This window comes from Cynocephalus volans, chromosome 6 (genome assembly GCF_027409185.1).
Source record: "Cynocephalus volans isolate mCynVol1 chromosome 6, mCynVol1.pri, whole genome shotgun sequence".
Lineage (NCBI taxonomy): Eukaryota > Metazoa > Chordata > Mammalia > Dermoptera > Cynocephalidae > Cynocephalus > Cynocephalus volans.
In genome coordinates, this window is record NC_084465.1 from 111,538,534 (window position 1) to 111,564,941 (window position 26,408).

General features: G+C 39.6%; 1 protein-coding gene across 3 annotated transcripts in view; it reads right to left on the reverse strand.

Moving 5' to 3' along the window:
- The window catches only part of TMC7 (transmembrane channel like 7), a 47,512-nt gene that overhangs the window by 2,384 nt on the left and 18,720 nt on the right, over positions 1-26,408 (reverse strand). For all 3 annotated transcript variants that reach the window (XM_063099381.1, XM_063099380.1, XM_063099382.1), the window contains exons 3-15: positions 24,808-24,956; positions 22,954-23,121; positions 19,058-19,140; positions 14,078-14,223; positions 12,940-13,087; positions 12,004-12,177; positions 10,851-11,008; positions 8,560-8,677; positions 8,155-8,252; positions 6,309-6,495; positions 4,430-4,560; positions 2,033-2,188; positions 639-717 (exon numbers count right to left, since the gene is read on the reverse strand). In XM_063099381.1, the coding sequence (XP_062955451.1) occupies positions 639-717; positions 2,033-2,188; positions 4,430-4,560; positions 6,309-6,495; positions 8,155-8,252; positions 8,560-8,677; positions 10,851-11,008; positions 12,004-12,177; positions 12,940-13,087; positions 14,078-14,223; positions 19,058-19,140; positions 22,954-23,121; positions 24,808-24,937 (1,776 nt within the window). In that variant the 5' untranslated portion in view covers positions 24,938-24,956. The remainder of the gene's footprint in view (positions 1-638; positions 718-2,032; positions 2,189-4,429; positions 4,561-6,308; positions 6,496-8,154; positions 8,253-8,559; positions 8,678-10,850; positions 11,009-12,003; positions 12,178-12,939; positions 13,088-14,077; positions 14,224-19,057; positions 19,141-22,953; positions 23,122-24,807; positions 24,957-26,408) is intronic.

The following is a 26,408-nucleotide window of genomic DNA, read 5'->3' on the forward strand; positions in this document are numbered from 1 at the left end:
TTTCCCATCACACTCAGAATAAAACTTGAACTTCCCACCAAAGCCCTCAGGCTACACTATGACTCGGGCTGATGATACAATGTCACCTTGCGTCTCCCATCTCCAGCCACACCCCCTTCCTCCTGTCCCCAAGAATGCCTGGCTCATCCCCTGACTGTACCTCCTGCCTCCCACGCTCATCTCTAATTAGGACCGCTGATAATTAGCTCCTATCATTCAAATCTCAGCCCACCGTCACCTCCTCAAAGAGACCCTCTGCAGTCACCATCTACAGTAGCAGACGGCACACTTGTCACTAACTGCCTTGTTTTTATTATCGTAGTAGCAGTTATGGTTATCAGAATTTATCTTATTTCTTTAACTATTTAGCAATTTCGTCTCTCTTGTTCACCAGCGCATCCCAGCACTGAGCACAGCACAAGACCCAGAGTGGGCACTCAATGTATATATTGAAAGAATGAATGATTCTGTGAATGAATGAAGCCAGAGGGGGCTGGGCCTGAAGGCAGAGTTCAGGGGAGGTGGTGGTGAGAAGGAGGTGCAGCAATTCCACCCCCTCTGTGAGAAAGTGCCACTTTCTGTAAGGTGTCCTGGCTAAATGTCCCCAGCCATGGCCCTCTGGGCCTGTGCTTCCGTACCAGGGACAGCTGCTCTCGGAGCTGGACAACCACCAGCTTGTGTGCTCCAGCTAGCGCGATGAAGTAAAACATAACGAGCCTGCAACACAAGACGGACGGGTCACCAGGGAGCCCATATGTATTATTTGAAGGACACTAGAAAAACAAGCTGACACATTCTGCCTGCAACAGTTTTACTTTCCTTACAAATAGAAAAAAAAATAAGAAAAGAAAGAAAACCCTTATCTCTCCCAAGCACCAGGGAATGAGAAACAGCCAGTGGAGTTTTTATTTGGCAATGGCAATAGAGTCTGATTCAAGCCTTACTTCTAAGTTTAATATGACAAGTGGTTAATGTTCCCCTGGTACATGCAGACAAGCCTCTCTGGCCTCATTTACCTCATCTGTAAAATGGGGATAATATAGTAAAGCCCAGTGATACCAAGCCTGGGATAATACAATTTTGATTAAAAGCAATCAACAATTGGCTCCTGTCTTGTGTGCAGCCCCAGATCTCAAATGGGAGGGTTGAAGTTATTATCTTTGGGGACAGGAGCAAGTGGAGCCCTAGAAGAATAGCAGGCAACTTCATTTAATGAAGGGGAGGTGGTTTCCTGTCCAATCTCCCCAGATCGGACTGATGAAATGAGGGCCAAGTAACCAGGAGATCCTGAAATCACTAATATCCACAATACTCTCTTCCATGTCCCTGCAAGCCACAGAAGAATGGCCTCCAAAGATATTGAAGTCACCTCAGCTAACTGCCACCAGGTGGTGCCAGACAAACCACAACTGGGCTGAACCAACTGGAAGGGAGCAGCTGGAACCCTGGATCGTACGACTTCCAAGCTGGCTGGCAGCATAGCTCCCACAAGTCAGTTTATTAATCTCATCAAAGGTATCCTGCCCTTTTAGAGGTGAATCTTTTTTTGGCCCACTTCTTGCATTATGGTGGGGTTTTACTGTAATAATATCTACATCATAGGGTAATTGTGATGATTCATGAGTAGTACCTGTAAGGTACAATCAATTCCAGTTATCCATGGCTTATATGTGGTAGAGCCAGGGTTCAAGTGAATGCTTCAAATCTGATGCTCTTCTCTCTGCCCAGTAATCTGTTCCTTTTTCAAAGAGCAAGAAATTTTGTGAATAATCAGTAATATTAATAATAGGCAAGATTTATTGGGATTTTATAACCCAGGCATCGGGCTAAGTCCCTTACATGTGTGATCTTTCTGAATCTGCTCAATGATCCTCTGGAAGAGTGACTATTATGCCCATTATAGAGATGGGAGAGTGAGGCTCAGGGAGGCTCAGTAACTTATCAAGTCTAGGGTGACCCCCATTTCTCGGTGGGAGAAGCCCACATGCCTCATTGGGAAATATTTGCCGGGGTCCAGGCAGTTCTTACTCACCAGATGATTATGAAGAAAGGCACTGCGAAGGCTTCTGAAGTTATGCCGTGGATCAGGGACTGCAATGAGCTGGGGAAGGTGCTCACCGTCTTGGGGATGACCTCCCAGGTGGTGTTGAAGTTGGTGAATGGCCCACAGGCTTTCGAGGACGGGATGCTGCCAGGACACGGACCAAGGGGTGCAGGGTGAGGCCTGCAGGACAGGCTGAGCGTCCTGCCTCTGAACACCCAGAAGCTTTTGTTCATGGCTGATGTGGAACCGCCTGACCTACTGGGCCTTCTGGAGTATTTTGGTCAAAAACACTCACCCTGAAATTTCAAGTCTCTAGACCTAACTTCCAGTTTACAGGAAATTTAGGACAGAAGAGCAAGTTAAAATGACACTTTAAGAAAATAATCAAACAAATCCAGAATGTGGGGATTCTATTCTCAAATCTCTTAATTTAAAAGCAAAGAAATTGGCCTGGACTATTCAAAGGATTAAAGATTAAAAGAGACTAAGGAGACATAACAACTGAAAGCAATGGGTGAAACTTTAAAAAACAGTATTTTTAAAAATAAAGCTATAAAAGATTATTTTGGGACAATTAAGGAAATTTGACAATGGCAGGAAATATGGTATTAATTTTCTTAGGTGTGATAATGTTCTTGTGGATACACATGAAGGAAAACGTCCTTCTTAGGAGTTGTATGCTGAAGTATTTAGGGGTGAGATGTCACAGTACCTACAACTTAATTTCAAATGGTTCATCACCAAAACAGCAAAAAAAAAGTATACACACAGAGAGAAAACAAATACAGCAAAATATTAACAATTGGGAATCTAGTTAGAAGGTATATGAGTCTCATAGTTGCTATTTTTTCGACTTTTCTATAGATTAAAATTTTTTCAAAATAAAAAGAGAAAAGAATCATAATTAAAAAATGCTAAAATTAAGACTTGAAAAGAATTGCCTAAATTCACGTCACATAGATTTTCCATTGCAGCCCTATTTGTAGGTATAAAAATAAATTCCTGGAAACAACCTATATGTTGCTTAAGGAAATGGAAGAACAATTTACGGTCCATTCATACAACGGAACACTAAAGAACCACTGAGAGAGAAAAGAGACAGATAGGTATAAGGAGATGACTATCTCCCAGAGGAAAACTGAGTAGTTGGGAAATAGAATTAGAAAAAGACTGTCACCACATATGGGCATACCTTAGAGATATTATGAGTTAGGTTCCAGACCACTGAAATAAAGTAAATATTGCAATAAAGCAAGTCACATGAAGTTTTTAGTTCCTAGTGCATATAAAAGTTATGTTTACACTATACTGTAGTCTATTAATTGGGAAATAGCATTATATCTAAAAAAATGTACACAACTTAATTAAAAAATACTTTATTGCTAAAAAATGCTAATGATCATCTGAACCTTTAGTGAGTCGTAATCTTTTTTCTGGTGGAGAATTTTGCCTCAATGTCGCTGGCTGCTGACTGACAAGGGTAGTGGTTGCTGAAGGTTGGGGTGGCTGTCACGATTTCTTAAAATAAGACAAAAATGAAGTTTGCCACATCGATTGACTCTTCCTTTCATGAAAGATTTCTCTGTAGCACGTGATGCTGTTTGATAGCGTTTTACCCAGAGTAGAACTTCTTTCAAAATTGGGGTCAATTCTTTCAAAATTGGGGTCAATTCTCTCAAACCCTGCCACTGCTTTGATTTAAGTAATATTCTAAGTCCTTTGATGTCATTTCAACAATGTTCACAGCATCTTCACCAGGAGTAGATGCCATCTCTCAAAAAAACACTTTCTTTGCTCATCCATAAGAAGCAACTCTTCATCTATTAAAGTTTTATCATGAGATTGCAGCAATTCAGTCCCATCTTCAGGCTCTACTTCTAATTTTAGTTCTCTTTATGTTTCCCCCATATCTGCAGTTATTTCCTCCACTGAAGTCTTAAACCCCTGAATGTCTCCATGAGGGTTGGAATCAACTTCTTCCAAACTCCTGTTAATGTTGATATTTTGACCTCTTCCTGTGACTCACAAATGTTCTTAATGGCATCAAAAATGGTGAATCCTTTCCAGAAGGTTTTCAATTTACTTTGTTGTTCAATTGTTGTCTTATTTTAAGAAATTGCCACAGCCACCCCAACCTTCAGCAACTGCCACCCACCAACATTGAGGCAAGACCTTCCACCAGAAGTTCCAGAAGGGGAACAAACATGCCAGCTTCAAGGAGATCCTGAAACAAAGATGGACCTGGCTCAGCCAAGAGGGACTTACTTACGTCAGTGGGTGGAATAGCATGAGAAAAGCCAATAAAGAATGTAATGGACCCTTTAACATAAAAGAAGAATATGTCATAGAGCAAGAAAAGGTTCTAGAAAACTAAGTCATATTTACCGCGACATACTGATCGTTAGAGGTATTATTGCCAAACACAGCCCAATCAACAACACCAGCAGGAAGAAGAAATTAGAATTGGAGGCTCTGAACTGCCTTGGGGAGGGTCTGCAGGTATGAAGAAGACTCATCTAGGGAGAAAAAGAGAGAAAAAATTAAGATGACTGAGTACAGCTTCCATGAAGATAAATGAGCACATTCATGCATTACAGTGAGAATGTAAATTGGCCCAAATTTTCTTGAGGGTAGTCCAGCAATATAGATCAAAATGAAAAATGTTTAATCCAGACTCCAACTTTGGGGAATTCATGAAGATAAAATAATAGGAAAAATGGGCCAAAACCCATGCATGCGGATGTTTACTGCTGCAGTTATTGATAACAGGCAATAACTGGAGGCAACTTAAATAGCTATCAATGGCGGTTCATTAAAAGTTAAAAAGTACATGCGTACGGTGGAATCCCAGACGGCCCTCAGGAAGGATGAGAGGGCTTTACATACACATGCATCACTGTGCAATGAAAACGGTGAATTTCAGAACCCTGTATAGTATAAACTCATTTATAGGATTATAAACTCACCTATAGCTTTAGAGGTGTTTAAATAGATCTACAATAATATATATCAAATTAAGAGGTATTTTGCTTGAATTTTTTGCAAGCACATGTTTTTTCCTATACATTAAAAAATAAGTACATCCACTGATTAATAAAAAGACTTGAAAGAAATATCAGGTGGGGAGGGGGAAAAGGGTATACTAACAAGCATAAAATTTCTCAGTATCTTAAAATGTTGCATTACTAGGTGGGGGCATCAAGCTTTTCTGATTTCAGTAGGAGCTAGAATATCTTGTGAGCCATAAGATACGAGGAACTAGGGACACTTGGTGCCCTGCCTGGGGACAGCCAGCTGGGCAGACCTGGAGTGAATGTCCCAGGTAAGCCCCGGTGTCTGTGACCCCTTCCCCTCCCCACGCTGTCTTCACTGTGCTACACATTTCTGGAAAGGGGGAGAAATTTCTATGAGCTTTCTCACGTCCATCTCTCCTTTGATGACTTCAGCCAAGTGAAGTTTCCGAACAAAAGCATGAGAACATTCCTTAAAGGCCAATACGTCCAGGTAGGAAGTTTGGGCCAATTCAAGGCCCATATTACTGGATGGGTTAAGAGCTTAGGTTCTGGAGTGAGATAAACCAGGGCACTTATAAGCTGTGTGACCTTGGACCAGTTACTTAACCTCTCTGAACTTTAGCTTCCTAATTTATAAAATGTGGTATCTGTTCCAAAGGGTGGGTGTAAGCATTACATGTTAATCTATGTAAAGTGGGGGCACAGTGGGGCCTGTCTGCTATTATTACCATCACTATTATTATTTTTATTTTTGAATTCTCAAGGCTTGGCATAATAGGTAATCAATAAATGTTGGGCTTGTTAACAGAGGATATCTGGAAGAAGAGATGGAAGTTACTGTATACATATCTATATTATATGAATGTTTAATAATAAGCATATATTGCCTCTATAATAAAGAAAAAAGAAATTAGGTTAGTAAGCCCAGATAAGCCAGCCATCTGCAGGGCTATGTCACCCATTAAGCACCTAGTTCTGGCACAATGCCTAGGGCCTATGAGCTATCCAAGGGCCTACACAAATCATTGAGACCTGAAAATTAAGGAATTGGCTCCAAAATCCAAACAGAAAAGTCCAAAGTAGAAACTAAGAAACATGTATTAAACATCACTGTTGATTGATTGACTCCCTAAATAAGGGATGTAATTTTGATCTGTCTTCAAGGATGTGGGTTGGGCCCCAAACACACGAGCACCTTGGAAGGTCAAGAAGGGTCCAGGGTATGAGCCCCCACCCCCACCTCTCCTTACCTCTTTCACATAAAAGATAATAACGAACTTCAAGGTAGCAATTGCAGGAAGAAGGGGTGAAAAAAACGCTCCCATCCAGCAGATGGTTTGACCGTAAACGAGCCCCAGCACATTATCAGGAATGGCAAACTCCTGCTGCCCCCAGCACTGAATCAGCTTCCAAGAGGAACAGTAGGTCACCAGGAGCCTGCAAACAAACCAGATTATCTCTCACCTGGACTACTGGTGTCTGCCAAGGCCACAGAACCACGTCCACAAAATCAGGGCCATTTCCACATGTATTTCTCATGGAAACTGGTTCAGCATAGGTCTAGAAGATGCAGACTTCTAGACATGAACTCTATTGACTCTGGAATCACCAAGACAGGGTCTGAGTCTCAGATTCACATTTTTTAAAAATTGAAATATAATTGACAGATCCACAATTTACCAGTCAAATAAATTTAGGCAAGTTCCTTGACTTCTTTGAGCCCCATTTTTGTCATCTGGAACGTGCAGGGGATTATACTACAATTTATGCCACAGGGTTGTGATGAGAATAAATGACATGGGCAGCGTCCGTGCTCTGGCTTATCACTCAGCACAAAAAGTACTGCACATCCACACAGAAAGTGCTTATGAGGACCCTACCACCTAGCAATGCCACTTCCCGGAATCCTAGAAGCTTCCCACAGACACTCAAGGACTAGGAGCCCAAGATATACAGTTATCTACTGCGGCAGCACCACGCATTAGCAGAAATATTGGAGACAACCTAAGTGCCCATCAGTAGGGGATTGATTAATAGATTATAAGCCATGCATACAGTGAAATATTATACAGTCCCTAAAATGAATGAGGAAAATTCATGTGTCCTGACATGGAAAGTTGTTCATGATATTTTAACCAACTGAGCTAACCAGCCAGCAGCCCTATTCATGATATTTAAAAAGATATCATGTATGGGGGTGGGGAGCAGGCTGCAGACCAGTGTGGATGTACTATGATCCCACTTATGGGGCCTAAAAAGAACACTGCCTGCAAGACTTTGTGTTTGTTTACACGTGTATTTATGTAGATGTGTGGGGTTTTTATTTAAGGACTGCTGGATCTACCCAAAGTGTTCACAGTGGCTACCTCTGACAAGTGGAGTAGGATGGGAGAGTTAGGAGGTATGGTAACAAAAGAGAATTCCCACTGTCCTCCAGACTTCTGTATTTATTAAAACCTAAATATTTTAAATTTTTTAGTCAATACATACATATTTACTAAATATTTCTGTAATTTTTTAAAAAAGAATATGTAGTTTCTTTTTTAATGTTTACTTTTAAGGGCTTATTGGACCTCTGGCCTATGCCTGGGTTATCTCTATCTGTGGGTAAAAAAGTGGTTAAGTAAGCAGTTTCACTTGAGACTCAAGGAGATGCTCAGACTAATAATAAAAATGACAACAGTAATGATAATCATGATGGTGACCGTTCATGTTTTGCTGAGTTCTGTGCCATGGATTATTCTTAGTGCTTTTATCTGCATTGTCTCATGTGATCCTCACAACAAGGCTATGAGGTGGGTCCTGATACTACTCCCATTTTACAGGTGGGAAAATAGGCACAGAGCTTAAATAACTGCCCAAGGTGACACGACTAGCAGGTGGTAGTGCTGGGGCTTGAACCCAGATCAGGAAATGTGGCCATTTCCATTCTTGGTGCTGCCTTTAGAGGAGCAGCTAGTGGACTAGGGGTCGATGGCCAGTTGTCAGTGGTTTCTGGGGGCTGTGGAGTCATCTAGTTCTCAGTGGAGAGTGGCTGTGAGGGGAGTCTCTAGTCATGGAGGGTGGGCTGTTAAGAGAGGCACCCCTCACACTTACTTTCTAGGAAAATCCACAAACAGCGTCACAGCCAAGATGATGATGAAGTCAAATATCATCAGCTTGTACATTTCCTGCCCAACTTGGGTCTCCCAGCACTGAAACCAAAGACAGTGAGAAAAACTGAGACCCTACCTGAGGCAGAGAAAGCCAGGCTCCCAGACCCCTTCCAACACCCTTTCCTTCTCCAAGTCCTATTCCTCTGGCTAGTGCATCATCTGATGGGGCTCTGAGCTTCAGCACAGACTTTGGTTTTCAAGTCTTTAAAAGTGCCTGGCATGGTGCTAGACTTTGCTTTCTAGCCAGAGTCAGGAAGCTGAGTAACTGGGACTGAAACCCATGGCTTCAACGTGAACCCATGACTCATGACCCACCCAGCGGGATGACTCCATCCCTGCAGCTCACCGGGTAAAGTTTCTGGTTGTAGCCACAGAGTTCACAGGTGGCATTATCACAGGACGTAATCTTGGAGCCCAGTGTGAACACCAGCACACAGATGGTGGCCAGCCGCATAAAGACACACCTTCAGGGAAGAGAGGGAGGAGACAGGAGGCCCTCAGGGCAGGCTGGCCCCTTGGAACTGCTAGAGAATACAGATTCTGCCTTTCTTAAAAGCAAATATTGTATATTTCTAAATAGCTGGAAAAGAGGATCTTGACCTTAATCACCACAAAGAAAAGAGAAATGTTTAGGTGATGGATATGCTGTCTAACCTAAGTGAATCATTGTACAATATATGCATGTAAGAAACAACACACTGTACCCACAAATATGTACAATTAAAAAATAAATAAATAAAAAGCAAACCCATGAACAGGTACAAAGTTTCTATTGGGGTTGATGAAAAAGTTCTGGAGATAGATGGTGGTGATGGTTGCACGGCAGTAGGAATATACTTAATGCCACTGAACTGTACACTTAAGATGGTTAAAATGGTAACCTTAATGTTATATATATTTTGTTATATGCAATTTTTTTTTTTTTTAAATAAAAGATGACTGGTAAGGGGATCTTAACCCTTGACTTGGTGTTGTCAGCACCATGCTCTCCCAAGTGAGCGAACCGGCCATCCCTATCTAGGGATCCGAACCCGTGGCATTGGTGTTATCAGCACCACACTCTCCCAAGTGAGCCACGGGCCGGCCCCTATGCAATTTTTTTTAAAGGCAGGAAAAAAGATCAGAAAGCTGGGAACTCCTAATTCCATGATGATGTCACATTATAGGCCATTAAGCATTCCTGAAAAGAATGAATTGAATCTTTTATGTATCAGCTTTGAGGGACATCTGATATATTGGAAAGTGGGAAAAAGTACATTGCAGATGACCATGTAGATAGGATCCTACTTTTAGAAGGAGAAAAAACATGTGAATGTTGGCACAGACATTGTGGATGAATAGACACTGGCTGTCCCTGTGGGCCACCTGGGGAAGCTGGATTCAAAGGAGGCTGATGGAGAGTGCTAATTTGGGTTTTTTTTTAAAGATGCTTTTCTATTGTTTGATTCGTAATAAAAACAAATGACATTAAATAGAAACATCAAAAAATGAGGGAAAAGACTAAAGCACACCATCTGCATGCACCATGGGACACAATGTGCCTCCTGTTGGGATATAACAGGGACACAGGACCACTGATGACACGGAATCTAATAAAAACTCTGCATCTACATAGAAGTTTACAGCGTCTATGGGTACAGAAAAATTAAACATACCACAAAGAAACAGTGAACTAAATCCAGAATAGGAGACATTCTACAGGACAAATGACTCAGTTTCTTTCACAAATCAATAGCATAGCAAAAGGGGAGGGGAAATTTTTAACAGAATAAAAGGGACTTAAGAGACATAATGAAACACAGCACGTGGACCTTGTTTGATCCCAATTTGAGCAAACCAACCTTAGAAAGCCATCTGCAACTCTATCAGAGAGACTGACCCAATTTTATGAGGTGTGATGATAGTTGTCTTTTAATTTTTTTTTGGTGGCTGATCGATACAGGGATCTGAACCCGTGATCTTGGCATTATAAGTCTGCGCTCTAACCAACTGAGCTAATCAGCCAGCAATGATCATGGTTGTTTTTTAAGTCCTCCTCACTTAGAGATACACTGAAGTGTTTACAGGGGAAATGACATGCTGCCTGAGATTTGCTTAAAATAATTCAGCAAAAGTGGGGGGAATGGATGAAACAAGATTAGCAAAATGTTGGGAATGATTAAAACTAAGTAATGGGAATTCATTATACCATTCATTCTGTTTGAAAATTTCCAAAATAAAGTTTTTTGTTTTTCAAAAAGATACAAATGCAATCTCAGGCATTTGAGAAGCAGAAAAAAAACTCTTCAGTTCCACACAGTCCCCACCTGGTCGTTTTCACTCATTTGTGTTAACTCCATGGACTTTGCCTTACACCTGTCACTTCTGACATCTTCAGAGCAACACCTCCTCCTAGGGTCCCACCCTATACCCTCTGCTGTTGATGTGGTGATACATAGATTACAAATATAATACTGATGAGTACACTCACAAAGAGATTTCACCATGTATGCAAACTCTGATTCATTCATGAGTGCTCATCTGAAAATTGAAGATTCTTGGCTTAGCAAAAACATGCCACAAGTGATTAGCAATGTCTTCCATGGGCAAGGGAATGACAAATGGTGCTCTGTTTGGCATCTTTGCGTTAGGCATTACCTAAGGATTGTCAGCCGGATCTCAAAGCCTGGGGAATAATCCTCATAGTGGATGATCTTGGAAAAGATTATTGGGGTGATAAAATTGGCCAGCGTGATCACAATAGACGGTAAGTACAATATCAAGAGGTTCTCCCCAAAAACCATCTTGTCAATTTCCTAGGAAGATAACAAAACTTACTGGTCAGGAGTATAATATGGGAGGGTGCAGCACAAATGAACTGAACTGAAAAGAACTTGACTACGTATATTTGGCAAACAAAGAAAACATATTTGTCATTTAACGTAACCTGTATACATAAGCCATCTCCTTCCTAAGGTGTTCAAACAGGTGTCCAGTATCATGGTAGAAGAAATGTTAGCTCCATTGGATTTATGGAGGTGAAATATAAAAAAAAATCTGTGCATTCTATACAAATGGGCAATTTAATTTTCAAGCATGTAGTACTGGTTGATTTGTAATAGCCATTCTCTCCTTCTTCCATAGTAACAGATTATTTAGCCACATATATAGCTATCCAGGATAAAAACCAAATTTCTTGGCCTGTCTTGTAACTAGGTACAACCATGTGACTAAATTCTGGCCAAGGGGATTAAGTGGAAGTTTTAAGTGTAACCCCCTGGTCATGCTCTTAAACAGAAGAGATGGGCCCTCTCTAACCCCTTCACTTTCTTCCCTTTGGCTAGACTGTGAACCTGGTGATGAGCTATCTTGTATCATAAAAAAGAGGGCCAAACCCTGAGAAATGAACAGCCACAGGATAGGTGGAACCTGGGCCCCTAATGATTGATTTCACAAAGCAGAGACACTAGACCAACTTGGATTTTTAAAATCACTGCTATTTTAGGTAAACTGAGGCCCCAGCTGTAAGTAGACGAGTCAGGGATAAAATCCAGGTAGTCCTGCCTATATTATTTGAGTATTATGAATTCCAAGAAGCATAGGTAGCTCACTCCTTTTTAGATGCTTTCTAAAATTTCTCTTAAAAGTGGAAATCAATCACCTCTGATTTTCAGTTCTGTCATATCAGCCAAACTTATATCTCCATGTATAAAACAGAAATGATGATGGTATCTACCGCACAGGTTTGCAAAGTACTAAGCATAATGCCCAACCAGAGTGCAAGTTAAATTGACTCTTGTGATGTACATACTTTTTTCATGTGTTCTTGCGAGAATATAGTTGCTATATAGATTGCATAAAAGCATGCTGCTAAAACAGCCAGAACAATACAGTTCAAAAACAGCCTCAAAGAGTAAATGCGTATTGTTTCTTCAGATGTCCTTTCTGCTATTTTCTGCCGTATCCTTTCTTCCTCCAGATCTGCCTGAAAACCAAAGAAAACTCATTTATGAGCACTGGGATGAAGGATAATCAGGGTGGAAGCTGAGATACTTTCTCCAACCATCTTTAAGACTTCCCTTAAATATTCATCTCCCCCAAGATACCTTTCCAGACTAAGCCCAACTAGTTTTTATATCTACTAAAGGACTAAATCAAGGTAGAACCTTCTATTTAAGACTGCAATTAGGCTTTGCAATAAATGTGAAAACAGAACTATAATCTATTCGTGACACTACTTATATACAGTATGTGTCATTTCTTTAAACAATGTATAGGTAGTTTTTTTAAAAAAAAAAAAAAAACCCAATCTGGTAGTCTCTACTTTTAATAGGAGAATTTAATCTGTTCATATTTAGTGTAAACAATAATACATTTGATTTGATTCCTTCCACCTTTATTAAGCATTTGATTTGCTTTTCCTCTCCTTTCTTTGGTGGGTCTGATGAAGATGCTATTCATTACTCCTCTCCTTATTCATTTGGAAATTCTCTTGCACTTTTTCATATTCTCTCCATTCTGCCCTCGCACTGTGTGTCTCTACCTCCCTTCTCAGCCCCAGTTCACCAGCATCCCAGCTTAGGCACAAGGGGATCAACACCAATAAGCTGTTGGCTGCAAAAAGCTCTTGAAAACTGCACAGAGGACACCTGGCCCCACCTAGCTCCTCTGCAAGCTGAAACTCCACCTCCCAAGGCATGACCTCGCCAGTGAGGACCCCCCCAAGGGAGAACCCAGCAGCACTCACTCGGAGCTCGTACTGCAAGCTGCTGTGCTTCAGGTTCGCCATGCTGCGGTTGGTGATGCAGAAGTCCCAGCCAGCAAAGACCTTGTTGCAGTAACTCTGGAAATGCTCCTCACTCCGAATCAGGTTGACTTTGAACCCTTCCACTGATCTGACCCCAAAACACAATTATCCATATAAGAATAGCAGCCATTATAGGCGTATGAATTGGCTTTGTCCAAAATAAAAAGTTAGATGTGGGTGCATTTTCTACCCATTTTGACATGGTCAAGTTTTGGACCATTCTAAATATATGTGGCAGCTAACCAGACATCTCATTGTTGAAAGTCATTTCCTTTTATCCACCTAATGGCTTCTATCACAGCTGGAATAAAATCCAAACTCTTTAATGTAGCCTAGAGATCCTGCATGAATGAGTTCTGCCGTCTCTCCTTCCATGTGGCCACTCTGCTATAACTACACTGGTATTCTTTCCTTTATGGACACACCCCTGTTTCTGCCTCAGGGCCTCTGCACCTGGAAGTTCCCTCTACCTTCTCCAGCCTTCAGGTTTCAGCTCAAATATCCCCTCTACAATTCCTCACCTCCCCATCTAAAGTGGAGACCCCACTTCCAGTCAGTCCCTTTTATTCCCTTCAAATCAATGACCCTAATCTGCAATTATCTCATTTGTTTACTGCTGGTAGCCCCTTATTCTGAACAAATTTTAAATTCCTTCAGGGCAGGTACCCTGACTGTCTTAGCACCTTTATATCTGGAATGCCTGGACCATAATATGACCAATATGTAATTGATGGATAAATGAATGAATAGTTGACTTAAATAATAAACTAAATAAATATTTAGTGAGTACCACTTCAGGCCAGATGCAACTCTGCTGCACATTTTATAATTTTTATTCATTTGAACACTTTCATGGGAAAAATACACCCTGGCTCATGATGATATAAAAACACCAAATGCCAGGCACAGTCCTCTGTACATGATAAAGGTTATTTTTAGGATTTGCTAGTGAGGCATGAACTCCACCCCTGGTCTCTGCTCATCCTCTGGGCAATGGCTCCCAGAGCCAACAGATCTCCAACAGACTTCCAGCATCACGGGGAATTTAAAGAGAACACAACGACAAGATAAACTTTACCTTTTCACTATCCAAAGAAGGCTCAGAGCAAGGCAGGCAATTGCACTTAACAAATAAGCCAGGGGCAGATCATAGTTGAAGTTCTGAAATTTTATCCCATCAATGGTATAATGTCCATAAAAGAGGCTGGTCTCCTCCAAGAAACCCTGAAACAAAGCCAAGAGCATGAGGTCAGACTGGCCAGCTCACTGCAGGGAACCAGAAAAGTGGTCCCTGCCTCTACGAACTCACACTCCAACGTCCTTGTTAATCCCCATATCTCTAGAGACTGGAATAGCCCAGAAGTACAGGGGGTACTCAGTGTCTGGGGGATAAAGCACTGATAAAAACTTAGCATTAAAAAATACACAGGAGGGCTGGGCAGTTAGCTCAGTTGGTTAGAGCATAGCCTTATAACACCAAGGTCATGGGTTCAGATCCCCATACTGGCCAGTCACCAAAAAAGGAAAAGAAAAAAAATAAATGAAATACACATGTGACAATCCAAAACCAAAATTAAGAACACCATTCTATGTGCCACAGCATCAAAAAGAATAAAATACTTAGGACTAAATTTAACAGAAGTGTGAATCTTATACTCTGAAAATTATAAAATATTGTTTAAAAAAATTAAAGAAGTTCTAAAGAAATGTAAAACATCCTATGTGTGTGAATCAGGAGATCCATGGCAATACTTCTCAAATTGATCTATAGATTCAACACAATCCCTATGAGAATTCCAGGTGGCTTCTTTGCAGAAGCTGACACGCTGATCCTAAAATTCATATAAAATTGCCAGGGACCCAGAATAGCCAAAACAATCTTGAAAAAGAAGAATGAAGTTGGAGGATTCACATGTCCTGACTTCAAAGCTTACCACAAAGAAACAGTAATCAAGACAGTGTGGTACTGGCCTAAGAACAGACTCATACATCAATGGAACAGATTTGAGTGCCCAGAAATGAACCAATACATCTATGGCCAATTGATTTTTGAAACAGGGAAACAGTAGTCTTCAACAAATTGTATTAAGACAACTGGATAGACACATGCAAAAGAATGAAGTTGGACCTCAACCTCACATCACATATAAAAATCACCTTAAAGTGGATCAAAGAACTAAATATAAGAGCCAAAACTATAAAATGCTGGGACTGGCTGGTTAGCTCACACGGTTACAGTGCAGTGTTACAACACCAAGGCCAACGGTTCAGATACATTTACCAGCCAGCTGCCAAAACTATAAAATGCTTGGAAGAAAACAGAGGGTCAAATCTTTATAACCTTGAACAAAATGTGGTGTACACATATAAACAGAATATAATTCAGCCTTAAAAAGAAAGTAAATCCTGTCACGTACTGCGACATGGACAATCTTTGAGGACATTATGCTAAGTGAAATAATCCAGTTACAAAAAGACAAGTACTTATATGAGGTATCTAAAATAGCGAAATTCATAGAAACAGAAAGTAGAATGGTAGTTGGCAGGGGCTGGGGGAAGGTGGAAAAGGGGAGTTATTGTTTAATGGCAATAGAGTTTCAGATCTGCAAATGAAAAAGTTCTGGAGATCTGTTTCACAACAAGGTGAATATACTTAACATAACACTATCAAATCGTACACTTAAAAGTGGTTAAGATGGTAAATTTTATGTTATGTGTTTATAACTACAATAAAAAGAAAGAAAAATCCTTATAAACTTAGATTTGGCAATGGATTCTTAGTCACACCAAAAGCACAAGCTTTAATAAAAGAAAAAATAGGTAAATGGACTTTATCAAAATTTAAAACTTTTGTGCTTCAAAGGACGCTATCAAGAAAGTAAGTCAACCCACAGGATTGGAGAAAATATTTGTAAATAATGTATCTGCTAAGAGACTTGTGTCTAGAATATATAAAGCACTCTTATAACTTAACAATAAAAAGACAGATAACCCAATTAAAAATTGAGCAAACAATCCAAACGGACATTTATCCAAAGAAAATATACAAATGGCCAATAAACATATGAAAAGATGTTCAACATTATTAGTCATTAGAGAAATACAAATCAAAATCACTATGAGATACTGTTTCACACAAACTAGCATGGTTATAATTAAAAAGTCAGATTACAACAAGCATTAACAAGGATATGATGAAATTGGAAGGAAAGTAAAATAGTGCAGCCAGTTTGGCATAGTCTGGCAATTCCTCAAAAAGTTAAACATAGGGTTACCATTTAACCCAATGATTCCACTCCTTAGTTATAAACCCAAGAGAAATGAAAACATATGTCCATACAATAGCAGCATTATTCATCATAGCCATATAATGGAAGCAACTCAAATATCCATCATGAATGGATAAATAGAATGTGGTATATCATAAAATGGAATATTATCTGGCCATAAAAAGAAATAAAGTACTGACACATGCTACAACATGGATGAACCTTGAAAACATTATGCTAAGTGAAAGGAACCAGTTAAAAGGACCACATTTATATGCAATGATTCCATTTATATGCAATGTCTAGAATAGGCATTTGAGACTGAAAATACACCAACAGTTGCTTAGGGCTGATTAGGGGATGGGAGGTAACTGCTAAAGGGCATGAGCTTTCTTTTGAGTTGATGAAAAGGTTCTAAAATTGATTGTGGTGATTGCTGCACAAATCTGAAGAGACTAAAAACCATTATATTGTATGTCATAAATGGGTGGATTATATGGTATGTGAATTATATCTTAATAAAGCCATTATTAAAAAAAATACAAAGATGTCCTTTGTGAAATAAAGATAGCACAGAAGTCTCTGACTTCATATAGTGGGAAGGACTTGACTCCTCCAATATCTCATGGTATGGCAGGAAAATTCTAGGAGAGTAAAGAAGAGAGCAGACATAGAAAGTAGAAACAGTGTAGGTACTATATACTTGCAGATGTTCACTACAGCATTGTTTATAAAGGGATGAAATGGAAGTAATCTGAATGTCCATCAGTAGGGGACTGGCTAGATCATGAAAAGTCCATATTATGAAATATTAAGCAAGACCATGTAAGTGCATAGAGAAAGGTCAAGAAGACTATGACCCATGGTGTTAAAGTTGCAGGGATTTCTAGGGAGGGGTACATTCACTTTTTACTCTATAAATTCTATATTTTTCATGACAACCAAGTATTCTAATATTATTTGAATAATTAAGTAAATTTTTTAATGGAAAATTAAAAAAACCAGAAGACTCCATATTCTCAACTCTCCCAAAAGCTGGGGCAGACATGCCATAAAAACTCATCTAATCACATGAAAACTGTTTGTTTAACCCCAGGTTGATATCAGGGCTATTACCAATCTCTCCCTCAAAATAGTAGTAACATTACAAGGCAAAGGTACATTGGGCCTGGAAAATTTCTCTGGTTTGATAATGAGCTTGGCTCAGTTATTTTCAAAAAAGTCAAGCCCCCGTTTAATCTCTCTGGCCCTCTTTCTCTTGGGCCTATTTAAATTTGAATTAATAACAATAAAATTAAATTCAAGCTCAGTTTCTCAGACATACTAGACACATTTCAATTACTCAAGAGTTAGTTAGTGGTTCTTGGGTTGTACAACATGGATTCAGAACATTCTCCAGAACACTGCAGAAAGTTCTTTTGAATAGTGCTATTCTATATTATGCTTACTTTATTGAACATTTATGATGAAGTGCAGCTAACTCTCTTATATAATCTTTCCTATAAGAAAGAAGGTTATGGTGTGCAGATTTGCAAACAGAAACATCTCTTGTGGGATGCAATGGAAATAAACAGAGCTAACAGCAATTCAGGGCTTTGATGCCAATTTTGCTTTCAGCAGCAGTGTGACCTTGGGTGAGTCACTGGATTTTTCTCATTTGCATAGTGGATATTTTAACACTCACCCAACAATTCCTCTGAGTTGTTTTAAAGAAAACATGAGACTGGAGGTGTAAAAGCACTTTTTCAAATTCAAATACAGTGAACAAATTCAAGGCTTTCTACCTTTCTATTCAGAAAAATAGAAGCTGAATGACTTGGCATTTTAATACCAGTAACTTTCAGAAATATATTTCTATATATTTGCATTTCTTAAACATCTAGATCATGGTTCTCAAGCAGAGGCAACTCTGTCCCCCAGGGAACATGTGGCCATGTCTGGAAACATTTTTGGTTGTCACAACTGGAAGCGGGGCACTACTGGTATCTGGGGGGTAGAGACCACAGATGCTGCTCAACACCCTACAATGTACAGGACACCCCTGATGACACAGAACTGTCTGATCCCAAATGTCAATCGTGCCCAGGTTGAGAAATCTTGGTCTAGAGGCCACTTTTCAATCTTATTTGCTGAAAAAAGTGGGATTAAAAAAAATGAAACACAAAAAAACATTTTTCTAGAAGATAAAAAAACCTTTTAGAACCACTATAAGAACAATGAAATTAATTCCATTTTAGAGCTGGGGTTGTTAACCTGGGATTAATAGACTTTTAAGGGATACCAGGGAATCTGTGTATGCTGGTGCTACATGTGATATGTATGCACGCATGTATGGGCACATGCGTTCACAAGCACGTGATGTGCATGCATCCGTTTTTGTGTGTAACTTCTACGGAGAAGGGCCATAGCTTTCATCCTGTGGTCTAGGACTCCAAAATGCTAAGGTTTTGCAGTGTGAGAATTTAAATAAATTCTATCTAGGTTCATTATTATTGAAACTTCTTTTTGTGGAGAAGCTCATTTTTTTGTTGCAGGTCAAAAGAAAGGTGTCAGGGACTGGGAAAAGTCCCTGGCTGAAAGTGACAAAGCATATTTCCTGTACATTCCAGCAGGGAGTGGCTAAACATTGTTACTGCTGATGCGGTAAACGTAAATCCTGTTTCTTCTACTGGTGCTGGTGTCAACACTTGTGTTTGACTCTTACTGCAGACATTCAGGAAACCGATCTTTAAATCAACAGATTCTCAGTACATGGAGGGTCCAAATATAGTATTATATTAAATACTTACAGTGCCAGAAAGCAAGTCTATGACATAACTGTAAAAGTAAATGAGTCCAGAGCTACTTATTGGATATAATGTACATTGTATATCTGTAAAAAACAAAAACAAGAACGTCAGTGGAAATAGTTTGACAGTCTCTGTAACTTGTCTATCACAATTTGCATATCTAAGCATAAATATGTATATACATTTAGATATTTCATATATATTTGCATATTTGTATATGGATGTATTTGTGATTTTCTATTTGCAGTTCAAACCTCAATGTGTCAAGGACAATAGCATTTTCCTCTATTTCTATTTTCTTCTATTGTATTTCTAACATTTTCTGCACTATTCTTCCTAAACATTTGGAGAGATATGTCTTCTCTATACATTTCGTATGTGGTTCCACAGATATAACATGTTTTCTGCTTGTATGTGTTGTGTGTTTTGGGATTCATGTTTACACATATTTTGGGATATGTAATTGATATAATTGTTATCCAGTTTTAAGCACATCCAATGTAAAAAGATTTCTGTGTGTGTAAACAAACGTGTACTTTCATTCAAAAAATACACATATTTACATATGTATAATATTCCAGGAAATTTTTTGAACACTAGTTTTAGTGACACTACTTTATACTTGAACAACTAACTCATGTCTCTTCTGTATTAGTTAGCTATGGCTGTATAACAAACAACCTCAAAGTCTCAGTGACTTAAAACACCAAACATTTACTTTCTTATGGGTTTGCAGTTTGAGTTCATTCAGCTCACTTTGGCTAAGCTAGGATGGACTTTGAGCTTCCAGCTGGGCTAAGGCCTGGATTGAAGTCCATGTGACCTAATTCTGGGGCCTGGGATAAAGAGACAATGGCTTCCTGGGGGATGCTCTCCTGGTGGCAGGTCACATGGGCTCAATAAGGCAAGCCAACCACACAAAGACATTTCTTTTTTTTTTTTTTTTTTTTTTTTTTTTTTTTTGTCATTTTTTTGTGACCGGCACTCAGCCAGTGAGTGCACTGGTCATTCTTATATAGGATCCGAACCCGCGGCGGGAGCGTCGCCGCGCTCCCAGCGCAGCACTCTACCGAGTGTGCCACGGGCTCGGCCCACAAAGACATTTCAAACTAACACCTCACTAGATAAAACCAGTCACATGGCCAACCTCAATACCCAAGGGGCAGGAAGTCTTCTACCTATGGTGGGAGGCCCTGCAAAGTCACAATTACAGGGGAAAGACAAATTGGGGAAAATAACCCTATCTACCACCCCTTCTCTGGGCCTTCATTTCTCCTTTGTTAAAATAAGGGAGTTGGACAACTTTCTACAAGGCAATTCCACCTCTGCCATTTTATAATTCTGACATGCATGTGTTTGTTTATTCACTCAGCAAACATTTCTTCATCCCTGTGCACCAGGTAAATGTTCGGGATAAAAAGATAAATAAGAAGTAGTTCCTGCCTTTGAAAAGCTCACCATCAAGTGGCAGAGAAAGAAGTAATGGGTTCATATAAGGTGCTCAAATGGTTGTATGAACAGACTGAGAGGAGAGAGACAGTCATTCTCTTCTGGGAGGAGTCAGAGCCTACTCTTCACACACTATTCTAGCCTAGACATCAACAAACTATGGCCTGTGGGCCAAATCTCACCAGCTGCCTGTTTTTGTTAGTACAAAAATTTACTAGAACCCAGCCCCACCCATTCATTACATATTGTCTATGGCTACTTTTGCATTGCAACAGCAGAGTTGAATAGTTGCAACAGAAACTATATGGCCTGCCAAGCCTGAAATACTATCTTGTCCTTTACAGGAAAAGTCTGCTGGCCAGACATACCAGGCTTTTAGTTTTTCTAATATGCTGAATTATTTCCTAGCCCTGGACCTTTGCAGATGCAGTTCCTTTGCTTGAAGGCTGTCTCCTCCTGGGCTTGGTTTAAATGTTCCTGTCTTATGAGAGGGCTTTGGGGACCGCTCAGCCCCAAGTGTCCTGGTGTTCAACCTCACGGCATCCTATCGTTTCTTTTCTTCCAGGGTCAAATTCATATATTACATACTCCTTGTGTTTGCTTCCTTAATGCCCATCTTCTGCCAGAGCATATTAATGACGTGGGTGCGGATGAGCTGCTCCCTGCTAAAGCCCCAGGGGCTCACTCAGGGCCCAGCACACCGTAGGTGCTCAATAAATATTTGTTGAAGGAATAAACAAAGGAAGAGGAAAGGAGGGGCTTCTGATCCTTTCCTTAAGGGAAAAGGGTTACTATGTAAGTTTCAAAAAACAGCGTGTGCAGGGAGAGGATACAGTCAGGAATAATGATGAGAAAGAAGAGATGTGAAGTGTTGACGCTGAGCGTCCAGCTCCATTCTCTGCAGGAGGTGGCCTCCCTCACTCAAGCCAAGGCCCTGCTCAAACCAGAGGGAGAAGTGAACAGGCAGTTAAGTTTAGTGGTTAAGTACTCAGACTCCAGATTCAGGTTAGAGGTAGAATGACATCCAGACCTTCTAGAAAGAAATAATATTGAAAAAAATAATAGCAGCTACCATTCACTGAGTGCTTTCCATGTGCCAGGCACTGTGCTAAGTGATTTAATGTATCATTTTATTTAACACTAATTTTAAAATTATCAGTATTGTTCAAATAATTTATATTTTCTATATTAAATAATATAAAACATTATTTTCAATTATTTGCAATTTAAATAATAAGTATTATTTCTTAAATGAGCTAAATATTCATAGTGAAGTGCTGTTTGCATAATGAAATAATCATCTCATTCTTTAAATTATCACCCCCATTCTATGGATAAGAAAACTGAGGCTCAGAAGGTTTAACCAGCTAGCAGAACAAGGCCTTGAAATGGAATCCAGCATTTTCACATAGCAGCAGTGAATATTTCTCTGTAAAATGGACATATTAGAAAATGAGACCACACTATCTGGTATACAGAAAGCAGTCAATATGAATGCCAGTGCCCTAAGTCCGAGTTCCTAAGTTATTTGTATTTAATTTTCAAGTGTAATAAAAGTAAAATAGAAACAAATATAATGAGGACAAATGTTTAGGGCCACAGAAGTGATTCTAGAGGGTTCGCCTGGGGAAATGAGCTATGTGATAGGAGAGGCATGATGGCTCAGCACTTAAAGAGACTTCAGTCCTACTTAGCTCATCTATTTAGCTCCAATGCCTGGTTCACAGTAAACACTCAATACAGGATAGCTTTTATTATTTTTCTCTAGAGGTATGCAATAAATGTCTGTGGAATGACTGAAACTCTCCCCATTCGAACACATGGGGCCCCCAGAACATTTGACTTGTGTTGAGAATTCAGTAAGAAAACAAAACCCAGCACTTGCCATCGTGTCTGGTACATGACTGGGGTTGAATCGATGGTAGCCTTGAGCATCTCTCTTATTAGAGATAAAAATCTCAAAATAAAGTCACTGGGGGTAGACTGTATTATGTTTGCTAAATATTCCACTTTCCTACCCTGCACTGCTCCTGCCAGATGCCCTGATGAACTCAGGAGTAGCTGAGTGACTTGCTTTGGCCAATAAGCTATTGCAAAAATGCCATCTCCAGGCAGAAGTTTCAGGAGCTAACATGTGTTTGCCATGGCTTTTTTCCCCTTGGCCATAGTTACTATCAGGGGTCCAGGGAGAGGCTGCTCCACCAGCCTGGGCTCCAGAGTGAAGACCACCAACCCATGCTGGACATGGACTGTGAGTGAGAAATAAATCTTTGTGGTTGTTAGGCACTGAGAGTTATGGGGTCATTCATTTCTGCAGCATAACCTCACCCATCCTGACTAATACAGCCATCTTAGACTTAGAATAAAGATTCCTAGCAAAGGAAGCACTTTAGCTAGGTACACAGTGAAAAGAACACTCATCATGGAAAACCAGGCCTCAGACTCACCCACGTCTTTGAATGGAATGAGCACAAAGCTGCTATTGGTGATCTTGTATTTGGTGAGCAAAACGGGCAGTAAAACCAACATAAAGATGATCAGAAATATCACCAAATTCAGCAGCACTAGGAACCGCAAGAAGGAGAAATAGGACTGAATCCCAGTGCCAAATTTCCCTGGAAAAAAGAAATTTGAACATCACTGACCAGGAGTATTGATGCAGCACTACACACTGTAAATTCAATCAGCCACAGAAAGATGAAGTAGGAGAAATCTTGGTGGGGAAAGAGAGGAAGAAACATTTTATTCTTCTACTGTTGGCATTCTACTTTTTAGCACTTTTAACTTTTCACTTGTAGATCTATAATCAATATTAAATTAATCATTTGAAGATGGTGTGAGGGTGGACTCCATATTTATCTTTTCTCATACAAATATCTAGTTGACTCAATAACATTTATTGATAGCCTTTTTAGGAAATCAATTAACCATATATGTATGAGTCTGTTTCTGAGCTCTGTCCTGTTCCATGGGTCTATTTGTCTATCCTTGCACCAATTCTAGACTGTCTTAATTATTACAGGTTTATAATAAGACTTGATATATGGTACTATATGTCTTCCAGCTTTGTTTTCCTCAAGATTGCCCTAGGTACCCTTGACCTTCTGCATTTCTATATAAACTTTAGATTGGTGTATTAATATTCACACATACACAATATGCTGAGATTCTAATTGGGATTATAGAGAATATACTCATATAGGTCAATTAGAGAAGTGACATCTTTATAATATTTGATCCTCTGATCCATGGACATGGTATATATTTAGGTCTTCTTTTGTTTTTCTCAATATTTTATAGTTTTCTGTGCATTATTGCACATCTTTCTTTAGATATATTCCTAGGCATATGACATATTTTGATGCTATTGTAAATTGTATCATTTAAAAATTTTATTTTCTAAATGTTTGTTGTTGGTACATAGAAATATATTTGGTTTTATATATGACCTTTTAAATTAACAATTAACCTTGTTAAATTCACATATTAATCCTAATAGTTTGTCTTCTTTATTTTGTACATAGATATCATCTGCAAAAAAAAGGACTTTTCAAATTACTATCCCTTTTTACCCCATTGTATTGTACTGGCTAGGGCTTCCAGGATAATGCTGAATAGAATCTGTGATAATTAGAACCTTTATCTCATTCTCAGTATCAAGGGAAAACCTTTTAATATTTTACGATTAAGTATGATGTTTGCTGCAGAACTTTTAGAGATTTTTTAAACCAGATTAAGAAAGTTCCCATTTATTCCTTACTTGCTAAGAATGAGAACTGAAGTTTCTCAATGCTTTTTCTGCATCTGTTGGGATGGCCAGATCATTTTTCTCCTTTGTTCTGTTATTGTGGTGAATTACACTGATTTTTACTAGAAAACCAACCTTCCACCGAATAATGATTAAATTGCTGAGAACAGACGGAAAGCATTCTGAGGAGCGAGGATGTCTGCTTGTTCTTAGTGGGGACAAAGAACTTATCTTCTGAGACTGAAGAAAGAATATACCCAGCAACCTTGCCAGATGTGAGGAACATGATTATCACACTGTATTTCACACCAGACAAGCCCCCAGCCCACCAATAAATCATAGGAGCAACAATTGGAAGGGATGGGAAAATGTGACTTTTTTTTCTGGTGACAAAGACACAGGTTCTGCCAAGCCTAGCTGTGGTTAGCTGCTCACACTCATCATGGAAGAAAATGCTCAATTTCAGCTAGAGCTTAGTGAAAACAAAGCTGTACTTTTCCTCCAGACACAGAGACTTCTGAGAAGAGACTGTACAGAGTGCAGGGGGTGGTACCTTCTATGCTGCGAATGTCCTCCCGCCAAAGCTCTAGGTGGGTTGTCATCTCACGAGCCTTTTCAAGGAACCTTTTCCAAGACTTGCTGCTATACTGTTTCCACTGGTCCCACTCAGACAAATACTTCATTTGGGTTTCCTGAATGTCCCTGCATTAAGAAATGATCATGACAATGACAACTGCAGCATCATAAAGTCTCAGAGTCAAATAAAATCCCAGATGAGAGGATGGGGAAAAACTGGAGCCCTCATACATTGCTGCTGGGAATGTAAAATGGTACGGCTGTTATGGAAAACAGTTCGGTGATTCCTCAAAATGTTAAACGTAGAATTACCCAGCAATTCCACTCACAGGTACATAACCAAAGGAACTGAACTCAGGGTTCTCAAACAAAAACTTGTCATGAAATGTTCATAGCAGCATTATTCACAAGAGCCAAAATGTGGAAACAACCCAGATGTCCATCACTGGAAAAATGGATAAACAAAACATGGTCTATCCATACAGTGGAATACTACTCAGCCATAAAAAGGAATGAAGTACCAATACCTACTACGACATGGGTGGACTTTGAAAATATTACGCTAAGTGAAAGAAGCCAGTCACAAAAGGTCACATATTGTATGATTCTGTTTATACGAAATTCCAGAACAGGCAAATCTATAGAGACAGAGTGGAATAGTGGTTGTCAGGGGCTGAGAGGCAGGGAAAACAGGGAGTGCTATGTAATGGGTACAGAGTTTCCATTAGGGGTAATTAAAAAATTTCTGTAACTGGATAGTGAGGATGATTGCACAACATTGTCAATGTACTTAATGCTGCTGAATTATACGCTTTCAAGTGGTTAAAATGGTAAATTTTATGTTATGTGTATTTTACCACTGTATTAGTCCGTTTCTGTTGCTTATAACAAAACACCTGAGACTGGGTGATTTACAAAGAAAATGAAATTTACTGCTTACAGTTTCTGAGGCTGGGAAGTCCAAAGTCCAAGTAACACATCTGGTGGTGGAGACAGTGACCTAGGTGTCTCACATTGCAAGATGGTGGAAGCAGAGAAAGCAACCTCCTCATTCACTCTTCTTTTAAGGCCTCCAGAACCACTCCCCTGACTGCCATTAGTAATCCACTGTATGGACAGACCATGTTTTGTTTATCCATTTTTCCAGTGATGGACATCTGGGTTGTTTCCACATTTTGGCTCTTGTGAATAATGCTGCTATGAACATTTCATAACAAGTTTTTGTTTTGATTATTGTACGGTCCTACAATCCAATCACCTCTTCAAGGTTCCACCCTTCAATTACCGTAATAGGATTTCCCACCCTCTTAACAGTTACAGTGGAAGCCAGGTTTCTAATACATAAAACTTGGGGACATAATTCAAGCTTCAGTGAGTTTTGGGGGGACATAAATCAATCCACTACAATCACAATAACAAAGTTAAAAAAATAAGATAAAGTGCTGGCCCATGGCTCCCTTGGGAGAGTGTGGTGTTGATAACACCAAGGCCATAGGTTTGGATCCCTATATAGGGATGGCCGGTTGGCTCACTTGGGAAAGCGTGGAGCTGACAACACCAAGTCAGGGATTAAGATCC